General features: G+C 48.5%; 1 protein-coding gene and 1 pseudogene across 1 annotated transcript in view; one reads left to right on the forward strand and one right to left on the reverse strand.

Moving 5' to 3' along the window:
* Positions 1-16,124, reverse strand: part of Clec16a (C-type lectin domain containing 16A) — a 186,260-nt gene that overhangs the window by 163,726 nt on the left and 6,410 nt on the right. Inside the window, exons 2-3 of the mRNA XM_048790048.1 lie at positions 4,665-4,674; positions 2,480-2,606 (exon numbers count right to left, since the gene is read on the reverse strand). Of these exons, the coding sequence (XP_048646005.1) occupies positions 2,480-2,606; positions 4,665-4,668 (131 nt within the window). The 5' untranslated portion in view covers positions 4,669-4,674. The remainder of the gene's footprint in view (positions 1-2,479; positions 2,607-4,664; positions 4,675-16,124) is intronic.
* Positions 7,144-9,718, forward strand: LOC125612292 (annotated as a pseudogene).

The raw sequence follows: 16,124 nt of genomic DNA on the forward strand, positions 1-16,124 counted from the left end.
CTTCCTTCAGGCCACTGCGCAACCCTTCAGCTCAGAAACCTTTCTCCCCAGAAGGTAAGAACAGTGCTGATTCAAGACGCGGTGAGCTAGATTTCCGACAGAATGGGAACAAGCTCTGCCCACTAAGTGATCACACAGCCGTCTCCACCCGCAATCCCAACACGCAGCCCTCTCCACTGCACATCCTGTGACCGTACTGCTCCTTACCAACCCTCTTTCCTTTGCTCTCCTTATCTTTGACTGTTAAGAAAATCAGTAATTGGAATTCCCGCAGAGGGATAAGATAATGAAGACTAATAAGAATTTGGGTTCCAAAGCTGGCAAGTTTGTAGTTAATGAAGATGAAGGTGCTGACATGCTGGAGGGACCCTCACCAGCCCCCTCGTTTCCTTATGCCTTTCTTGCTCTGGACAGGGCACTTGCCTGCATGTGGCCTGGGGCACCAGCTTTTGGAGGTTCATGCTAGAAACAGGACCCCCTAGTAGAACCCCTAGTGTCTTTTCTAAAGGAAGAAAATGATGTTTCTGGTAATGTGTTCTGTGATAATCTTTATCTGGAATATTCACCAAAATCCCAGCTGTCACGTGTCAGCTAGTGACTTACTTCTGGGTGTCTCTGCTCCCTGACCATTAGCTCCTCAGTGGTGGGATCAGGGGCCTGACACTTCCTCAGCGCCACATAATTTCTGTTTGAATACGTGGAAGAGCAAATGAATGGATAAATATGAACCTAAAAAAATGCTGACAGCTTTCTCAACTCTGATCTGGGAACCTGTGTGCCTGTATAAATGCCATGCACTTTGCCCTTCAGAGATTTCTGTCATCTGCCATGTTTTGTCTACCTTCCCTTCAGCTGGTGTAAATCAGTGGTTTCCAAGTATCACCGACACTCTCAGGTTTTCAAAAACCTGGTAAACTCAAGTCTGAACTTAAAGTAATGTGCCAAGCTTAACATCTTAGTTGTGACAAACATTCCCTAGTGATAGGAAACGTTAACAAGACAGAAACCAGGTCAGGGGCATACAGGAACTCTCAGCACTACCTCTGCCAACTTTTCTATAATATTGCACTTAAATTTAAAAATTTATTAAAAACAAGATTTTCTGGGGATTTCACTGAGTTGCTAGTGCAGAATCGCTGCACTCCAAGAGCTCAGTAGCTTCTCTGAGCTGGTCAAGGAGACATAATTGCTAACCTTTATGCCAATGTTCTCTCTCATGTGCAAAAAGCTATAAACACCCAACAAATTACCCATGGATACCTAAGGGGAGACAGTCCCACTTATAAGCAGTGCCCCACATTCTCCTTTAGGGATCATGGCCTGGGTCCTAGCTTTGCACTTTTCACAAGGAGATTTTATGGATTAAAAGATAAAGCTGTCCTGAAAATCAACTCAGGATAACAAATAAGCCAGATTGGAAATGAAATACCTTTTTTAAAAATAGGTTTTAAAAATGGCCTTGGAGCTGAGGTTGTGGCTCAGCGGTAGAGCACTCGCCTAGCATGTGCAAGGCCCTGGGTTCGATCCTCAGCACCACATGAATATAAATAAAATAAAGGTATTGTGTCCAACTACAACTAAAAAATAAGTATTTTTTAAAGAATAAATATAAAAATGGCCTTTATAATTAAGAATGCGTGTATGTTTAACATATATATGTATATACACACACACACACTCACATGCATGTACACATATTATGTATGAATATACATGCATGTATATTTGAGAACATGTTTGTATATATACACATTTGAGAATGAATATGTATATGGTGGCTGTAACCAATCCCAAATCCTTCTGTGCTGAGACAGGGAGGTGGTTCATAGTTTAGTCTTTGCATTCTAACTGTCTAGTAGGCACACCTATTTCTATCAATCATCATCATCCATGAGCACCTGCTCTGTACCAGACACCAGACGGGGGACTTTCTTTTTCTCCTTTAAAGATAAGGAAACTGAGGCTCAGAAGACAAGAAACCTGGCCTGAGACTGCTCATTTAGAAAGTGCAGAAAGGGGAGACAGCCCTCCTGGGCTTGGTGTTGGCCTCCCTCACCACCTACCTGCTCCACGGCCTTAAGCAACAATGGGGACACCAACAGGGCCTCCGCCGGGGGCAGGGAAGCTCCCTGGACTGTGTCCTCAAAGCTCGGCACTGTGCCTGGCCCTCACGGGTCCTTGGTGGCTCCTCCAGGCCAGGCTACACTCAGCACATGTTCTCCTTCCCTTAATGGGACAATCAGGCTTCTTGGAAAATTTTTCATGACATTTTGGGGTTTTCTGGAGTCACTCATTTCCATAACTTCCCCCTTTGGGGCTTGCACTTCTACTGTGTCTAAAGAATGTTTTATAGAGAAAGATCTGGGCAAGACTAAACCAGCGTCAAGTTCTGGCCTCATCAGGAATGACTCATGGTGTACGTTTGGAAAAACATTCAAAGGAAGAGGAAGAATCAAAAACAAGCACTAGAAACCCTTACTCAAATACAGAGCTATCATTCTGGTCTCCCCAGATCAGGATCTCGGTGATGGAACGGATGGTCTCCACCAGCAGGTTCCGGTTCTGCTCTGTGACGGTGGTGTTCTTAGTCAGAACGTGGTACAGATACCTAAGAGAAAGGAAGAAAGAAAGGTCACCAGCCAACACGAAAGCCAGGCCCAAAGCCCATTAGTGACATCTGGAGACAACAGTCAGCACAATTTGACATTCAGATTAGACACATTTCACCCAAGAAAAATGGCAGGCTACGCTTTGCAAATTAAACAACAGGGACAACTACTATTAAATTGAGGCAAAATCATCCTCAAACCCTTGAGGACAGTCATTCTCAAACTTCAGCGTACAAGAGGACTGCCTGGAAAGCAGGCCGGACAGGAGGAATCTGGATGCAAAGGGAAGCACACTCCCTGCTGATTCTGATGCAGGTGGAGACATAGGGCTCAGGCCAAATGTCTAACACAGGACAGGCATCAGAGACTCAGAGAGATGGGTGCCAAAGCCAGCTACTGGGACAAAAAAACCTGTGCAGTGAAGATTACCCTTGGCCAGGTGCAGTGGCGCACACCTGTGATCCCAGCAGCTAGGGAGGCTGAGGCAGGAGGATTGCGAGTTCAAAGCCAGCCTCAGCAACGGGGAGGCACTAACAACTCAGTGAGAACCCTGTCTCTAAATAAAATACAAAATAGGGCTGGAGATGAGGTTCAGTGATTGAGTGTCCCCAAGTTCAATTCCCGGTACCAAAAAAAAAAAAAAAATTACCCTTGGGATAATCCCTCTCACAGTGTAGCAGGCCCATTAGAACTTAAGGCTAAAACAGAATGAGCGCAGTCCAGGGACAATGGTCAAACTCGCAGAGCACAGACTGTTAAATTCAGAGTTGAGTGGGCTTAAGAGGCTACAGCAGTGTCCTTCTGCCACATGGGCCTAGAAGTCAATGCCAGCCCAGACAGGAAGACACAGGTCACTCCTCCAGGCCTCCCTGCTGGCAGAGAGGACAACCAAGAGAACCAGCAATGCCAGTCCTGGGCAGCATGGGACCAGCAGCCTGACCTGACGCCCCGGGAGTGCATCTACCAGAGCTTCTCAAGGGACCACACAGGTCCAGGGAAATTCATGGGTCAAGGAAGCCTGAGGCCTGGGAAAGAAAAGCAGACGGAAGAGGAAGTGACTCAGGAAAAGTCACCTCCTGATGTTTCTTTATAGCTCTCTCTAGTTTGGTGATCAGGACGGGGCTGGTGAGAGATTTTATAGGACTGTCCTGTCTACAGTCTCTAAAAATGGGAGGGCACAGAGAGGCAGAACCTTGCAGATGGGAAAATTAGGAACCACCTGCTGCTTGCACAGGGCTGGGTTTTACTAATTAATATTGTTGCTGTTTGGGGCTGGGGACATAGCTCAGTTGGTAGAGTACTTGCCTTGCATGCACAAGGCCCTGGGTTCAATCCTCAGCACCACAAAAACAAAAAAGTAAAAAATATTGTTGCTGTATGTTATCTTTAAAGACATGGTATAACCAAACAACTAACTGGATCAAAAACTGCAGATAATTTTTAAAACGCAATAAGTGGCTCTCCAAAAATATAAATCCTTCACCATTTGTGCCCAAATCTACCAGCAATGCCACATGTGGGGGCACAAGTAAGTTTCCCTTTGTGACAGGGTAACACCACAGCACTGGACTCCCTGGACCTACGGGGTCTCTCTCACTTCAAGTACATCTGCCCTGTGACGTTCAAAGAGTTCCAGACTGTGGTTCCCAGGCCTCCTGTACCACCTACTTAAGGTGCTCCTTACTCTAGCCCCATTCAATCAGGCTCCTAGGTGGCAGGACCCCAGCCCACTAAAGTATTTATGGGTTGTTTTGTCATTCCCCCACCCCATCCCAGGGCTATGGATGGAACCCAGAGCCTCAAGCAGGCTAAGCACACATTCTACCACTGAGTTACAGTCCCAGACCCCTCTCAAGTATGACAGCCACCATATCACTCCTGCTGTGGATATCAGTGACACTCTCCATGAAATGCACAGAATGCCCAACACCCTGTCAGTGACAAAGCATTGTTTACTGTGGCAGTGAGGGAGAGGGACGGATCCTCCCTCTCTGGAATTTTCTTCTGTGTAAATGACACATGTTCATTAGCATCATATATCACACTCCTGACTCGACATGAGGTGGTGGCCTAGGTGAGGGTGTCTGTTCTGAAGGCTGCCAAAGAGGTTCAAGTCTTAGGACCAGGCTGACTGCAGCAGACTGGCTTTGTGCCCTTGCTGCCCAGTCAGCCCGGACACTCCTGCTCACCTCTCAAAGCCCAGCTCCATGCCTCCTGTGATGACTTCCTTAAAGAAGGCCCCCTTGCCCTCACCCCTCTAGATGTGCCTGGTCCCTCCTCATTGGCACCTGGGTGTTAGCTACTGCACATATCACACAATGACCTGCCTCCTTTACTAGAGTTCAAGGTCTGAAACATCATCTTGTTGATCTTGGTTATCCCAGTACACTCCAAAATATTTAGTACTCCAGTGAGTACTCAGTAAATGCTGAATGGGGCAGGGGATGGTCTTCATAACCTACATTTGATCATAGCATACAAGCTAAAATAGGCTAGGGTCCAAATGCCAGACCCAGCATGTGACAGCACAGACTGGTGTGAAGAGTTTGGTCTCTGGAGTCCAACAGACTCAGGCTTGATCCCCGGTGCTGCCACTTCCTAACTTGTGGGCCTGGACAAAGCACTTCATCTCACCTCTCAGCAACCTGGATTCTATAAAATAGTGGCAACAGGTGGAGTCCCATCACTGGGCTGTTTCAGAGATTCAATATGTGCAGAAAGAGCCAAGCTCGACACCTGGCACATGGTGAGCACGCCAAAGAAGCAGGGTAGCTGCTATCACTATTAAACTGTGGTTAGTATGATGGGGCCATTATTAACATCCTTCCTGGATGACACCAGTAATATTCCAGGGCTTAGGAAGGTGCACTCAGGCTCATCAAGGTCAGGGAAAGCAGACCTCAAGGAGACACTGTGAGGGGAGGTCAGAGCAGGAAGTGTGCAGTCTAGGTAGCTTCTGGAGAGGCAGTGCAGTACTCAGGTTAATCACAGACATGGTGCCAGCCTGCCGGGTCTGAGTGCAGCTGCGCCGTTTATCGGCTAGATGATCTTGAGCAAGCTCCGTCATCTCGATGTGCCTCAGTTATCTCAGCTGTGAAGTGGGAGCAGCAATGGCACCTGAATACATCAGCACCTCTCTACTATGGCGGTGTTGGGAGGACTGAGTAAGAGATAACTGGCAGTTACTATGTGTAGGACAAGTACTAGTCATTGTTGTTGTTGTTGCTTTGACAAATCTCCAAGAAAACAAACAAAAACTAGTATAACTGCTGCCAGGAGGCCTTTAGGACAGAGACAGGGTGGGGAGCGAGTTCTGAAGAGAATATTCAATAAGTCTGCTGGGCCTGGCACTGAAAAAGGGCTTGACACCGACCCTCAGATTCACAGTGACCCGGGGACATGCCCACTGCCATCACTGCACAAGCCAAAATAGTACCTGAGGCTGGGGACCATCAGTGACCACCCAGCTCCCTAGTCAGGAAGCACCATCTGAGAGCTGCCTGTCCACGTCTGCTGTTCTTCAGCGTTCTCAGTGGACCCATTCTGCTGGTGGGTGGTGACATCACTGCGTGAAGACCAAGGCCATTCAATATGCGCTTATGGACATCTGACATCCTCTGGAGAGGGGCCTACCCACGACCCTGTCCAGGTTCTTAGTCCAAGTGCTCCTCGCCTCCCTCCCTCCCTCTTGGTGCTGGGGATGGAACCAGGGCCTCACACATGCCCAGCAACGCTCTCCCACTGAGCCCCAGCCCCAGCTCCAGCCCTTTGCTAGATACACGTCACAAATATCTTCTCTGGCTGTGGCTTCCTTTTCATTCTCTTTATAATGGTGTTTTGATGACAGAGGCTCTTAATTTTAATGCAGTCTAAATTATCAATCTTTCCCTTTTACAGTGTTTTCTTTATAGCAAGATTAGGAAATCCTTACCTATTCCAAATTCATGAAAAAATGCTATTTTCTTCTAATAATGTTTCACCTTTTGCATTTTGCCTCAGAGTATATCTGGAACTGACTTTTGTGTATGGTGTAAGGTATGGGCCCAAATTGCCATTCCCTATGTGGTGGTCGATCTGACCCCACACCCTGCTGAAAGGCCCTCATTTCTCTACTGCACTCCAGTGTCATTAATCAGGTGCTGCATGTGTGAGTCCCTTTCTGGATGCTCTAGTTTCATTGATCTGTTTGTCCTTGTGCCAACACCATGCTGTTTAATTACTGAAGCTTTATAATAAACCAGCCAGGTGGTAATGTATGTCCTCCAACTTCTTCTGTTTTGTTTTGTTATTTTTGGTTTTTATTGGCCATCTAAACTCTTTGCAGTTTCAGATATATTTTAAAATCACCTTCCCAGGGCTGGAGTTGTGGCCCAAGTGGTAGCACGCTCGCCTAGCACCTGTGAGGCACTGGATTCCAACCTCAGCACCACATAAAAAATAAAGATATTGGCTCTCTCTCTCCAGGAGTTCCTCCATCGCCCTCGGTTGGTGAGCCTTCTGGGTCCTGCAGTGTGGCAGAGCCTGCAGTAACCGGAGCCTAGATCTGTGAGTTTCTGGAAACCTTCAGGGACACTTCAAATCGACAGAGTAGAAACTATCCTGCCTCAGAACCACCTGGCTAGATGGGAAGACGCACAAACAAAATGAAAAAACAAGCGAATAAAGTGCTCCAAACAAACCAAGCTGCTCCCATAAGAGAATCCATTGAAAAAATATCAGAGAAGGAGTTGAGGATGTATTTAGAAAAAATGTACTACAACTTAAAGAATTTTATAAGAGAGCAGGCACAGGAGTTTTGCAGTAAAATAACAGAATCTCTTCAGGAGATGAAAGATCACTTCTGTAAAGATATATCAGAGGTCCTGAGAAGAAATAAAGAAGAAATCATTGAAGGGAAGGAATCACTAAACCAACTTAAAAGTTCAATGGAAAGTATCACCCACAGACAAGACCATTTGGAAGATGGAACCTCAGGCAATGAAGACAAAATATTTAATCTTGAAAATAAAGTTGACCCCACAGAGAAGATGATAAATTGCGTGACATTTCCTCACCCAGACACCATGCCTGAACAGCAACTGCTAAAGCCAACCGAGTGGAGCTACTGTGACTACTTCTGGGCTGATAAGAAGGACCCCCAAGGCAATGGCACGGTGGCTGGGTTCCAACTGCTGCTCCCAAAGCAACTGAAGGGCAAACGAATGCAGAAAGAAACGTCTGCATTCGTCCGAGAGAGGATAAAGGTTGAGGAAGAATATGCAGAGAACCTGGCTAAGCTCTCTCAGAACTCCTTGGCTGCACAGGAGGAAGGCTCCTTGGGAGAAGCCTGGGCCCAGGGGAAGAAGAGTCTGGCAGATGAAGCAGACGTTCACCTCAAGTTCTCCGCCAAGCCTCACAGCGAGGTTGAGAAGCCCCTAATGAACTTTCGCGAGAACTTCAAGAAAGACATGAAAAAGTGTGACCACCATATCGCTGACCTCCGCAAGCAGCTCGCCAGCCGCTCCGCCTCGGTGGAGAAGGCCCGGAAAGCCCTCACAGAGTGGCAGAGAGACCTGGAGATGAAGACCCAGCAGCTGGCGATCAAGCTGAGCAACAAGACAGAGGAGGACATCAAGAAGGCACAGAGAAAGTCCACACAGGCTGGTGACGACCTCAAGCGCTGTGTGGACCTCTACAACCAGGCGCAGTCCAAGTGGTTTGAAGAGATGGTGACCACCACTTTGGAGGTGGAGCGGCTGGAGATGGTCCGGCAACATCTGTGTCAGCACACACAGCCGCGGCAGGAGACAGACATGTTCAACCAAAGCACAGTCGAGCCTGTGGACCAACGCTTCGAAAAGTGGACCCGGCCAAAGACAGAGAGCACAAAACGGGCAACATTCGCCCCGTGGACATGGAGATCTAGACACGCCTGTGCGGCCCCAGGGGTCCTGCCCGGGAGAGGGGCTGGGGGTCCCGTGGAGAGGGGGTGGTGGCTCCTGCTGGGTGAAGCTGCCCTCCCACCGACTCTCCTGTCCACTGAGGAGAGAGGAGAGAGCTGGCAATTCCAGAAGGGTGATCTGGATGGCCTAGCTGGGGAATCTCAAATATTCCCAGGCCAAGAAGACAGACCTGCAACCCCGCCCTTGTCTCCAAGACTGAAGCCCCCCCAAACCCCGTGCCGTGCTTGTTGCTCTGAGAACAAACTGAGGCTGCAACTTTGTGGTCCCTGCTGAGTTCCATAGGGGTGGCCGTCACATACTTGTGCCCTTGGATGCCCCAAAGCCCATCCTTCACCTGGTCCCTTTATCTCCCGGGGCTTTGGAAGATCAGGGAAGGGCTGTCTCTGCCTCCAAGCCAATGAATGTCAGGATCAGAGTCATGGATAGAAGGCGCCGTCAGCTCAGCCTGCACCTAGAATCCTTTAGGGCCCTCTCTCTATTTTTCTCATTGCATTCTGGGAGCCCAAATCTGGCTTTTCTTGGCCACTTTTCATCCCTGAGGGTCTTGGGAAGGCCTGTTTTCTACCTTCCCTGACCAACCCTGCCCAGAGAGGTCAGGATGGAACTACCTCATTCGACAAATTAGCCCCAAGTCGGAGCAGCATTGAATCACGGTTCCTATCAGACCAGGCACCATCTCTGAAGTCTCTGGAAATCCCGATCCCTCCATTCCTCAGCTGCTTTCTCAAGGCAGTCCCCACCCCCACCCTGCCACCCCTGCCCAAAGTTCTCCGCCAGGGAGACCTCCTTCAGCTGTGTGCATGTCCAAAAGCGTTGAGAGATGGAGATGAGCCAGAAACCACATGGGGTCTGTCTCCCATGGTGTCCTGTCCAACACTGGGCTACCCTGACCCCCGCTCTCCCAGGCCGCCCACCAAGGGCTTAATAGGGCTAGGTCATTCCCACATGGGAGACAGGTTAGGGCAAGTCTTTGTCAGACTCCATCTGCTTATGCAAGATAGGGTTTGGACTGCTGTATGAGCATTGCAGACTCTCTCTCCTTGCTATCCAGGTGTGTCCTGCTACCTGGGCCTCCAGCTCCTCCGAACTTTCCAGAGCCCTGCACCAAGCCCTCGCTTGGTGCCAGCACCTCCTTTCCCTCTGTCCATCTTCCCTGGAGAAGCCTGAGCCAAGCGTGACTCGGGTAGTTTTTCAGCACTACCCCTGGGTTCAGCCCGCCACTTTTCTTTCTCGACTACAGCAAACACCATCTCCACCATCTTAGCCTAAAGAATCAGCCTGAGGGGGCTGGGAGAAAATATTGACACAGTGAGCAAGGAACAGCTTCTAGCCAGAAACCCCTGCTCTGTGAGCCCATCTTTCTTCATCTTTCCCCTTGATGGCTTTCGGCTTGACCCTTTCATCTCCCATGGGGGCAGAATCCTACGAGCCCAATTCACGGATCTTTCCCTCCATTTTACATTGCTAATAATGGATGTTAATCTTGAATCTTTCAGCATCTCTTCCACTGAATTAGAATGGCTTTCTCATAGTTTTTTTTAGAAAGATGTTCAATATACTAAAGCAAACCAAAAAAAAAAATAAGTAAATATATTGTATCCACCTAAAACTAAAACATAAGTATTAAAATAATCACCTTCCCAAAAATACTAAGATTTCCCTTGAGATTGCCCTGAAATCGATAGCTAAATTTGGAGAACTGACATCCTTGCAATAGTGTGACATGACAGTCACAGCATTTCTTTCTGAGTTTCTAGATAGGGACCTCACATACCCTTCGTTAAGACTCCTAGGTAGCTGATGTCCTTTGTGTGCATGTGGAGGCAGGGGAGGTGGATACTGGGGATTGAACCCAGGCGCCTTTTACCTCTAAGCTACATCCCCAGCCTTTTCTAAATTTTATTTTGATACATGGTCTCGCCCAGTTTCCAGGCTGCCTTTGACCTTTCAATCCTCCTGCCTCAGCCTTCAGAGTAGCTGGGAAGGCATGCCCACTTTCTGTGTGGCTGTTGCTGGGATATAGAAACACCTAGTAGATTTCAGCTCTGAAGCTCTATGACGGTTCCACCTATATCTTGCTCTTCTTTCTGTCCCCATAATGTCCTAGCACACTGTTTTAGGTAAAGATCCTCAATATACACTTATCTGAATGTATTGGGAGGAAAAAGGTGAATGAATTAAGATTTATTATTTTAACACTGCATCTCATCCCAGAGCTTTGGGAGATGAAGTAATTGAACCATCTCAGAGATAAAAATACTTCAATAACTTTCTGATCAGAAATGTAACATACACTTTAGAAAGGCTGGAAATTTTGATAACAAAAAAGAGGCAGAGAGAAATGGAAATTGTCAGGTATGCTACTGTCCAGTGGTGACCCATACTTATATTTTTCTTTGCTGTGGATATTTACATAGTGGGGTTCATGTGGTAAGTTCATTACCATGCCCATAATTTTTTCCTATTTGGTGCTAAAATAAAAGAATTTTTGCTATTAGCAAATGTTTGCAAATATCTGGAATGGCTATATAGTACCCCCACAGAGAGGACAAGCACAATACCTACCTTCTGAAGGGCATTAAGGTTCATAATTGCTTTGATGATCAACAATGTTGCAATGACAAGCTTCACGTGCAAAGCTGAGTCCCTGTCTCAGATAAATTTCAGAGGACAGAAGATTGCCTTTGACACTTAACTACAGCTAATTAAGATTTTTCTCTTACAAGGTTAACAACTGTTAAGATGAAAAAAATTCCTCTCAAACTCTGAGTATATTCATTTTGATGATCATCATCATCATCCAAACATCATCAGCAGCAGCAGCAGCATCATCATCATCCAAACAGGTTGCAGCCAGGACTAGAGCTGTGCAGTCTATTCCAGACCTCCAGTTTGCAACCATTCTAGTGGATAAAATGCAAACAATGGAGTTAAACAAAAACAACAACAACAAAATGGTTTCACTAGCCAAGCACTTACATGAAAATACAAATATCTAACACACAAGAAAACCAAACCAAAAAGGCATGAAAATGCATAGCAGATTGTAAGGAGTCCTCACAACTGACTCTACTGCATTTCTTTGGAAGTCAGCACCACCACATTCCCAAGAGAAACTCTGCAGAAGTGCAGCCCAACATGAGACCCGTGCACATCAGCAAATTCTACACTGCCAGCTGAGCTTGAGTTTGCAATGCCTGGAGATTCAAACACTGCAGCATGCTGCCAACACACAAGCAGCACACTAGAGGTTTACCACCAAGGACTGTGGACACAAACGAATCCCACCTCACCAAACCCTGCTTTCTCAAGAGAGTTGCTTTGTTCACAAGTTAAACCATGGCAGTTAGCAAAGCCCCACTAGGTTCCAGTAGTCTTCAGTGACAGCATTTTCTTAAGATAGCCACAGGTTTTATGACTTGTACCAAAATATGCATCTAAGGATCTTAGGGTGCTCCTAGACAGACCCTGAACTCATATTCAAGCTAGAGTGTGAGAAAAGATAAGCAGAATGGCAGGAGGCCTATGGACCAGACACGACTTCCAAATAGCAATGTCTCGAGCATGGGGTGGGGGTAGGGGGGCAGGACAGGCCTCAGTCTGTTTAGCCTACTCAGCATCAGGGTAGAGACCCTCCTGCCATTTCCCAGCGATCCCACATTGAGCCTTGAAAACCGCCATCTGGTCAGTGTCCAGCCTTCTGGATGGCAGAACCAGGAGAGGCTCCACCAGGCTGGCCTTGGACTTCAGGGTGAGGGAAAGGTGTTGGTTCAGTGGTTCAGTGACTCACCAGCCAAAGATGTCAAACGGGGCCAGCGAGTGAGACCTGGCCTGGGATACAGAGTGAGGGCACAGGCCGGGCTCTCAGCCCTAGAGCATGCTCTTGCAGAGGTTCTGTGAGCACTGACAAGGCAAGCACCTGTTCAAAAGGCTGGCCGGAACTCGCCTGTCGAAACCAAGACAAGTACTTGTTGACCACCCACCACCAGCCAGCCCTGAGAGCATCCCACAGACACACTGAACAAGCCACGCGGCTCTCTGCCCTCTTGAAGCACATGTCCCACTGGCAGACGCACTAGGACAACTGAGAGTGGCGGACGCAAACTAAGACGGTTTCTGATGGCAAAAGGACAAGGCCGAGGAGTGCTGACCACTTCCTGGGGATCTGACTCAAGGTGGGATGAAGCCTGAAGGGCTCACAAGAGGAGAAGACGGAACATAAGAACGTGCTGAATCAACAGCACACACAAGGAAAGCTACAGAGGAGTCACCTCCTGCTGGCCAACCCCACGGGGCATCAGTACTTCAGGGCTGGCGGCAGGCCTCTGGACGGGAGAAAGCAAGCTCAAGTGTGGAGAGCGAGGTGTGGACAGACGGACAGGTGAGGTGAGAGCGGGAAAGAGGACCATCAACGTGAAATACACTTAGATGACAGCGGGCTGCCACCATAAGACAGGAGAAGATGACAGGGGCCCCTGCATGGCCACCCACTATCTGGCCCTCCTCTGGCCCATTCTGTGAACTTCAGCCAGACCACAGTCCTCTTTGGGTGAGTGCGAAGCCTGAAGTCCAAATACGTAACGTGGTTGACAAGGCCCAGCAGGAGCTTGATGATGGGCATTTGTCAGTTAATGCCATAGCCTGGCCACTAGTCTGGGCAGCAAACTATTGAAGATGTGCAGCAAATAACCTCTCGACTCCTGCAGTATGCCTCAACTAAGCCACTAACTCAATTCAGCGGGTGCATGGTCTTCTCTTATTTAGCAAAAGTAAAATCCTAATAGGAAACCTTCTTTCCAGTTTGAAGCTGGGAGTGCTGTGAAGAATAAACTGATTTTAAAAGGGTCTCTGGCTTTATGTCTATTTTCTCAATCTTTCTGTAAACCTCAAACTATTCTTAAAAAAAAAAAATTTCTATTTTAAAAAGAGTGGATTCCAGATGACTTGTGTGCCAAACACCACAACAACCAAACAAATCAATTCTAAATTATGTTAAATGTCTTCACCACTCCTCTCCATAATGATGTACGCTGACACTCTTGCCCTGAGGCAAGAGTGCATTGGGAACTGTCACTGGTAGGGTGACCAATATGTATCATTTGTCCAGAACTTTCCCAATTTCAGCAATGAAATTCCCAAGCTCTGGGAAACCCTTCAGTTCTGGGTCACCCAACAATCAGGAAAGTTAGGTGTCAGATAAAGCCCTAGTCCCTTTCTACCTTTAGCCTTGTTTCCTTACAACTACCACCTCCCATCTGTTCAGACCACACACCCCAAGGTCCTGCTTATGGTGCCCCTCCATCACCACATGCTGACTCCTGCCCATCCTCAGGGACTCTGCTCTAACGCTGCCTCCTCCAGAAAGCTTCCAAGAAGGAATCCCACAGAACCCTGGGCCTCCTTTGATCCCAACACTTGACACACTGTACAGTCACTGGCTCCTCAGCTGTCTCCCCACCAGCCTGCAGACTCTCTCAGGGAATGAGCTGTTCTGTACCCAAGATGTTTATTACCAGAGCCAAGTGAAGTACAGTAAGAGCAAGCACAGGAGTGGGCACTAGTTGTTTATGCACCTTTTCCCAAGTCACCTTGGGATCTTCTAAGCCCCACACCAATCACATATCACCAGGTTCTTGAGGCTGTAATAGGGATTACACAGATCAGGCTGATCCAGGGCAGACAGCTCTGGTTTCCAGCGACCTAAACAATGCACCTGGACAGTTCTCAGGATACTGCAAAGGAACCTGAGACCCTCTGAGCTCCCAGGCATGGTAGCTGGTCAGCAAAGATGCTTCACTGGCGATGGGACTCAGCTGAGTCAAGTTTCCCCAAACTAACAACCAGAAGTTTTATTCAGAAAGCCAGTGTAACAAGTGCAATCTCTAGAGTCAAACACGGCTTTCACACTCTTCAGCTGTTGTCACCTTGAGGCAAGTGACTTAAGCTCTTTGAACCTTAGTTTCCACTTCTATAAAATGGAAACAGTAAATTCCTATAACTCACAGACTTGTGAGGACCGAAGGAAATATCACATGGGAAGTCCTTAGCAAGCAACTGGCACAGAATAAAAGCATTCAATAAATATTAAAGTAACTTAAAAGGGCTATAGTCAGGCAGAGTTGGGGGAGTCTTCAGTATCTGGGTGCTGGCAGGAGGCCCAACGGCCTGGATAAACACATTCCCCTTCTCAGCCACATCCACCCACTTGATAAATTCCTAAAATCCTTAAGCCACTCCCTTTCCTTGCCAGCTGCCCTCCCATTAAAGACTCCTGATTGCCTACCAACCCCCATCCTTGTCCGGAACCTCTTTCCTCTCCTCGGCTTCTCTCCCCACCACCTCTGAAATCATCCTGTCCCCCACTCTTCAGGACCCACAAACATTCATTAAATGCCTGTTCCCTACTAGAAACGGCACAGCTGAAAATCATAACTCTCTCCCTTCCCCCGGATCAAATGGAAAGCCCCCATCTAATTCCCCTCTGGCCAATCCCTGCCACAGACCCCAACTTCCCTCTAGTTCCCTGCCATCACGGGACCCCATCCTTCTTACTTCCCTCAGGTGCTCCCTCTGGACACCGCCTGTTTCTTACTGCCAGAGGCTTGCCCACTCCTCTCCCGGGCAACCGTACCGGTCCTTCCTGAAGTCACTGCCTCTGATTTGCTCACTCTTCAGTCAGTACCCACTGAGCTCCTACTGTGTGTGTGTGGGGGGGGGGGGCAGTGCTAACTGCTAGGTATACAACTGTGAACAAACCAAGCAGTCTCTGCCCTCCTGCAAGTTCCAGTTTAATAAAGAGACAGAAAAGAGGTTAAAAAAACAAATGGGATAATGGCAGATAGCAGGAATGCAAGGAATGACATCAGGTCAAAGGTCTAACAGGAAGGAATTGTGGTAGGGAGAGCACTTTAGGTGGGGTGGTCTGGGAAGACCTTAGCGGGCTAAACACACAGCCACCGACAGTGGCCACCTGCTTCCTGACCATACTGGCTTCGTGGCTTTCCACGCATGACAGCACTGAATCCTTACACGATGTACACCGGGCCCATTTGCTGATGGGGGCCGGATGCTCAGAGATGTGAAATAATTCGTCCAAGGTGACACAGCCACTAAGTGGTGGGGTCAGAGGGGACGCAGGTCTGACCCGGGGCCAGCTCCGGACCTTTGCACTCCCGCTTCTCCCACAGCTCTGCGGCGGGCCGTCCCCGGACAGGTCTCCGCCAGGTGATACTTTGTTCTTTTAATGACGGGCACTTGTGCGTGTCCTGGGCTTTTTGTTCCTTCTCTCGCCCAACCAGCCCTCAAAACCATGCCAGGAAGCAAGGGCTGCCTCTCGACTCCTGGACGACTGCGGAAACTGAGGCTGAGCACGGCCACCCCCTCCAGGTCCAGGCCTGTGACCCCGGAGGGGTCCTGGTCCCCGTCCCCCGCCCCGAACCGAGGCCGCGTCCGCGAACCGGAACCTCCCCGGGCACTTGACGGGTGCGACTCCAGAGGCTCGAGACTGGCCCAAGGTCACGCGGCCAGGAGCGGCGGGGTCAGGGTTCGCACCCGGCGCCCGGACCGAGTCCTC

Source organism: Marmota marmota, unplaced genomic scaffold, assembly GCF_001458135.2.
Source record: "Marmota marmota marmota unplaced genomic scaffold, marMar, whole genome shotgun sequence".
Classification (NCBI taxonomy): domain Eukaryota; kingdom Metazoa; phylum Chordata; class Mammalia; order Rodentia; family Sciuridae; genus Marmota; species Marmota marmota.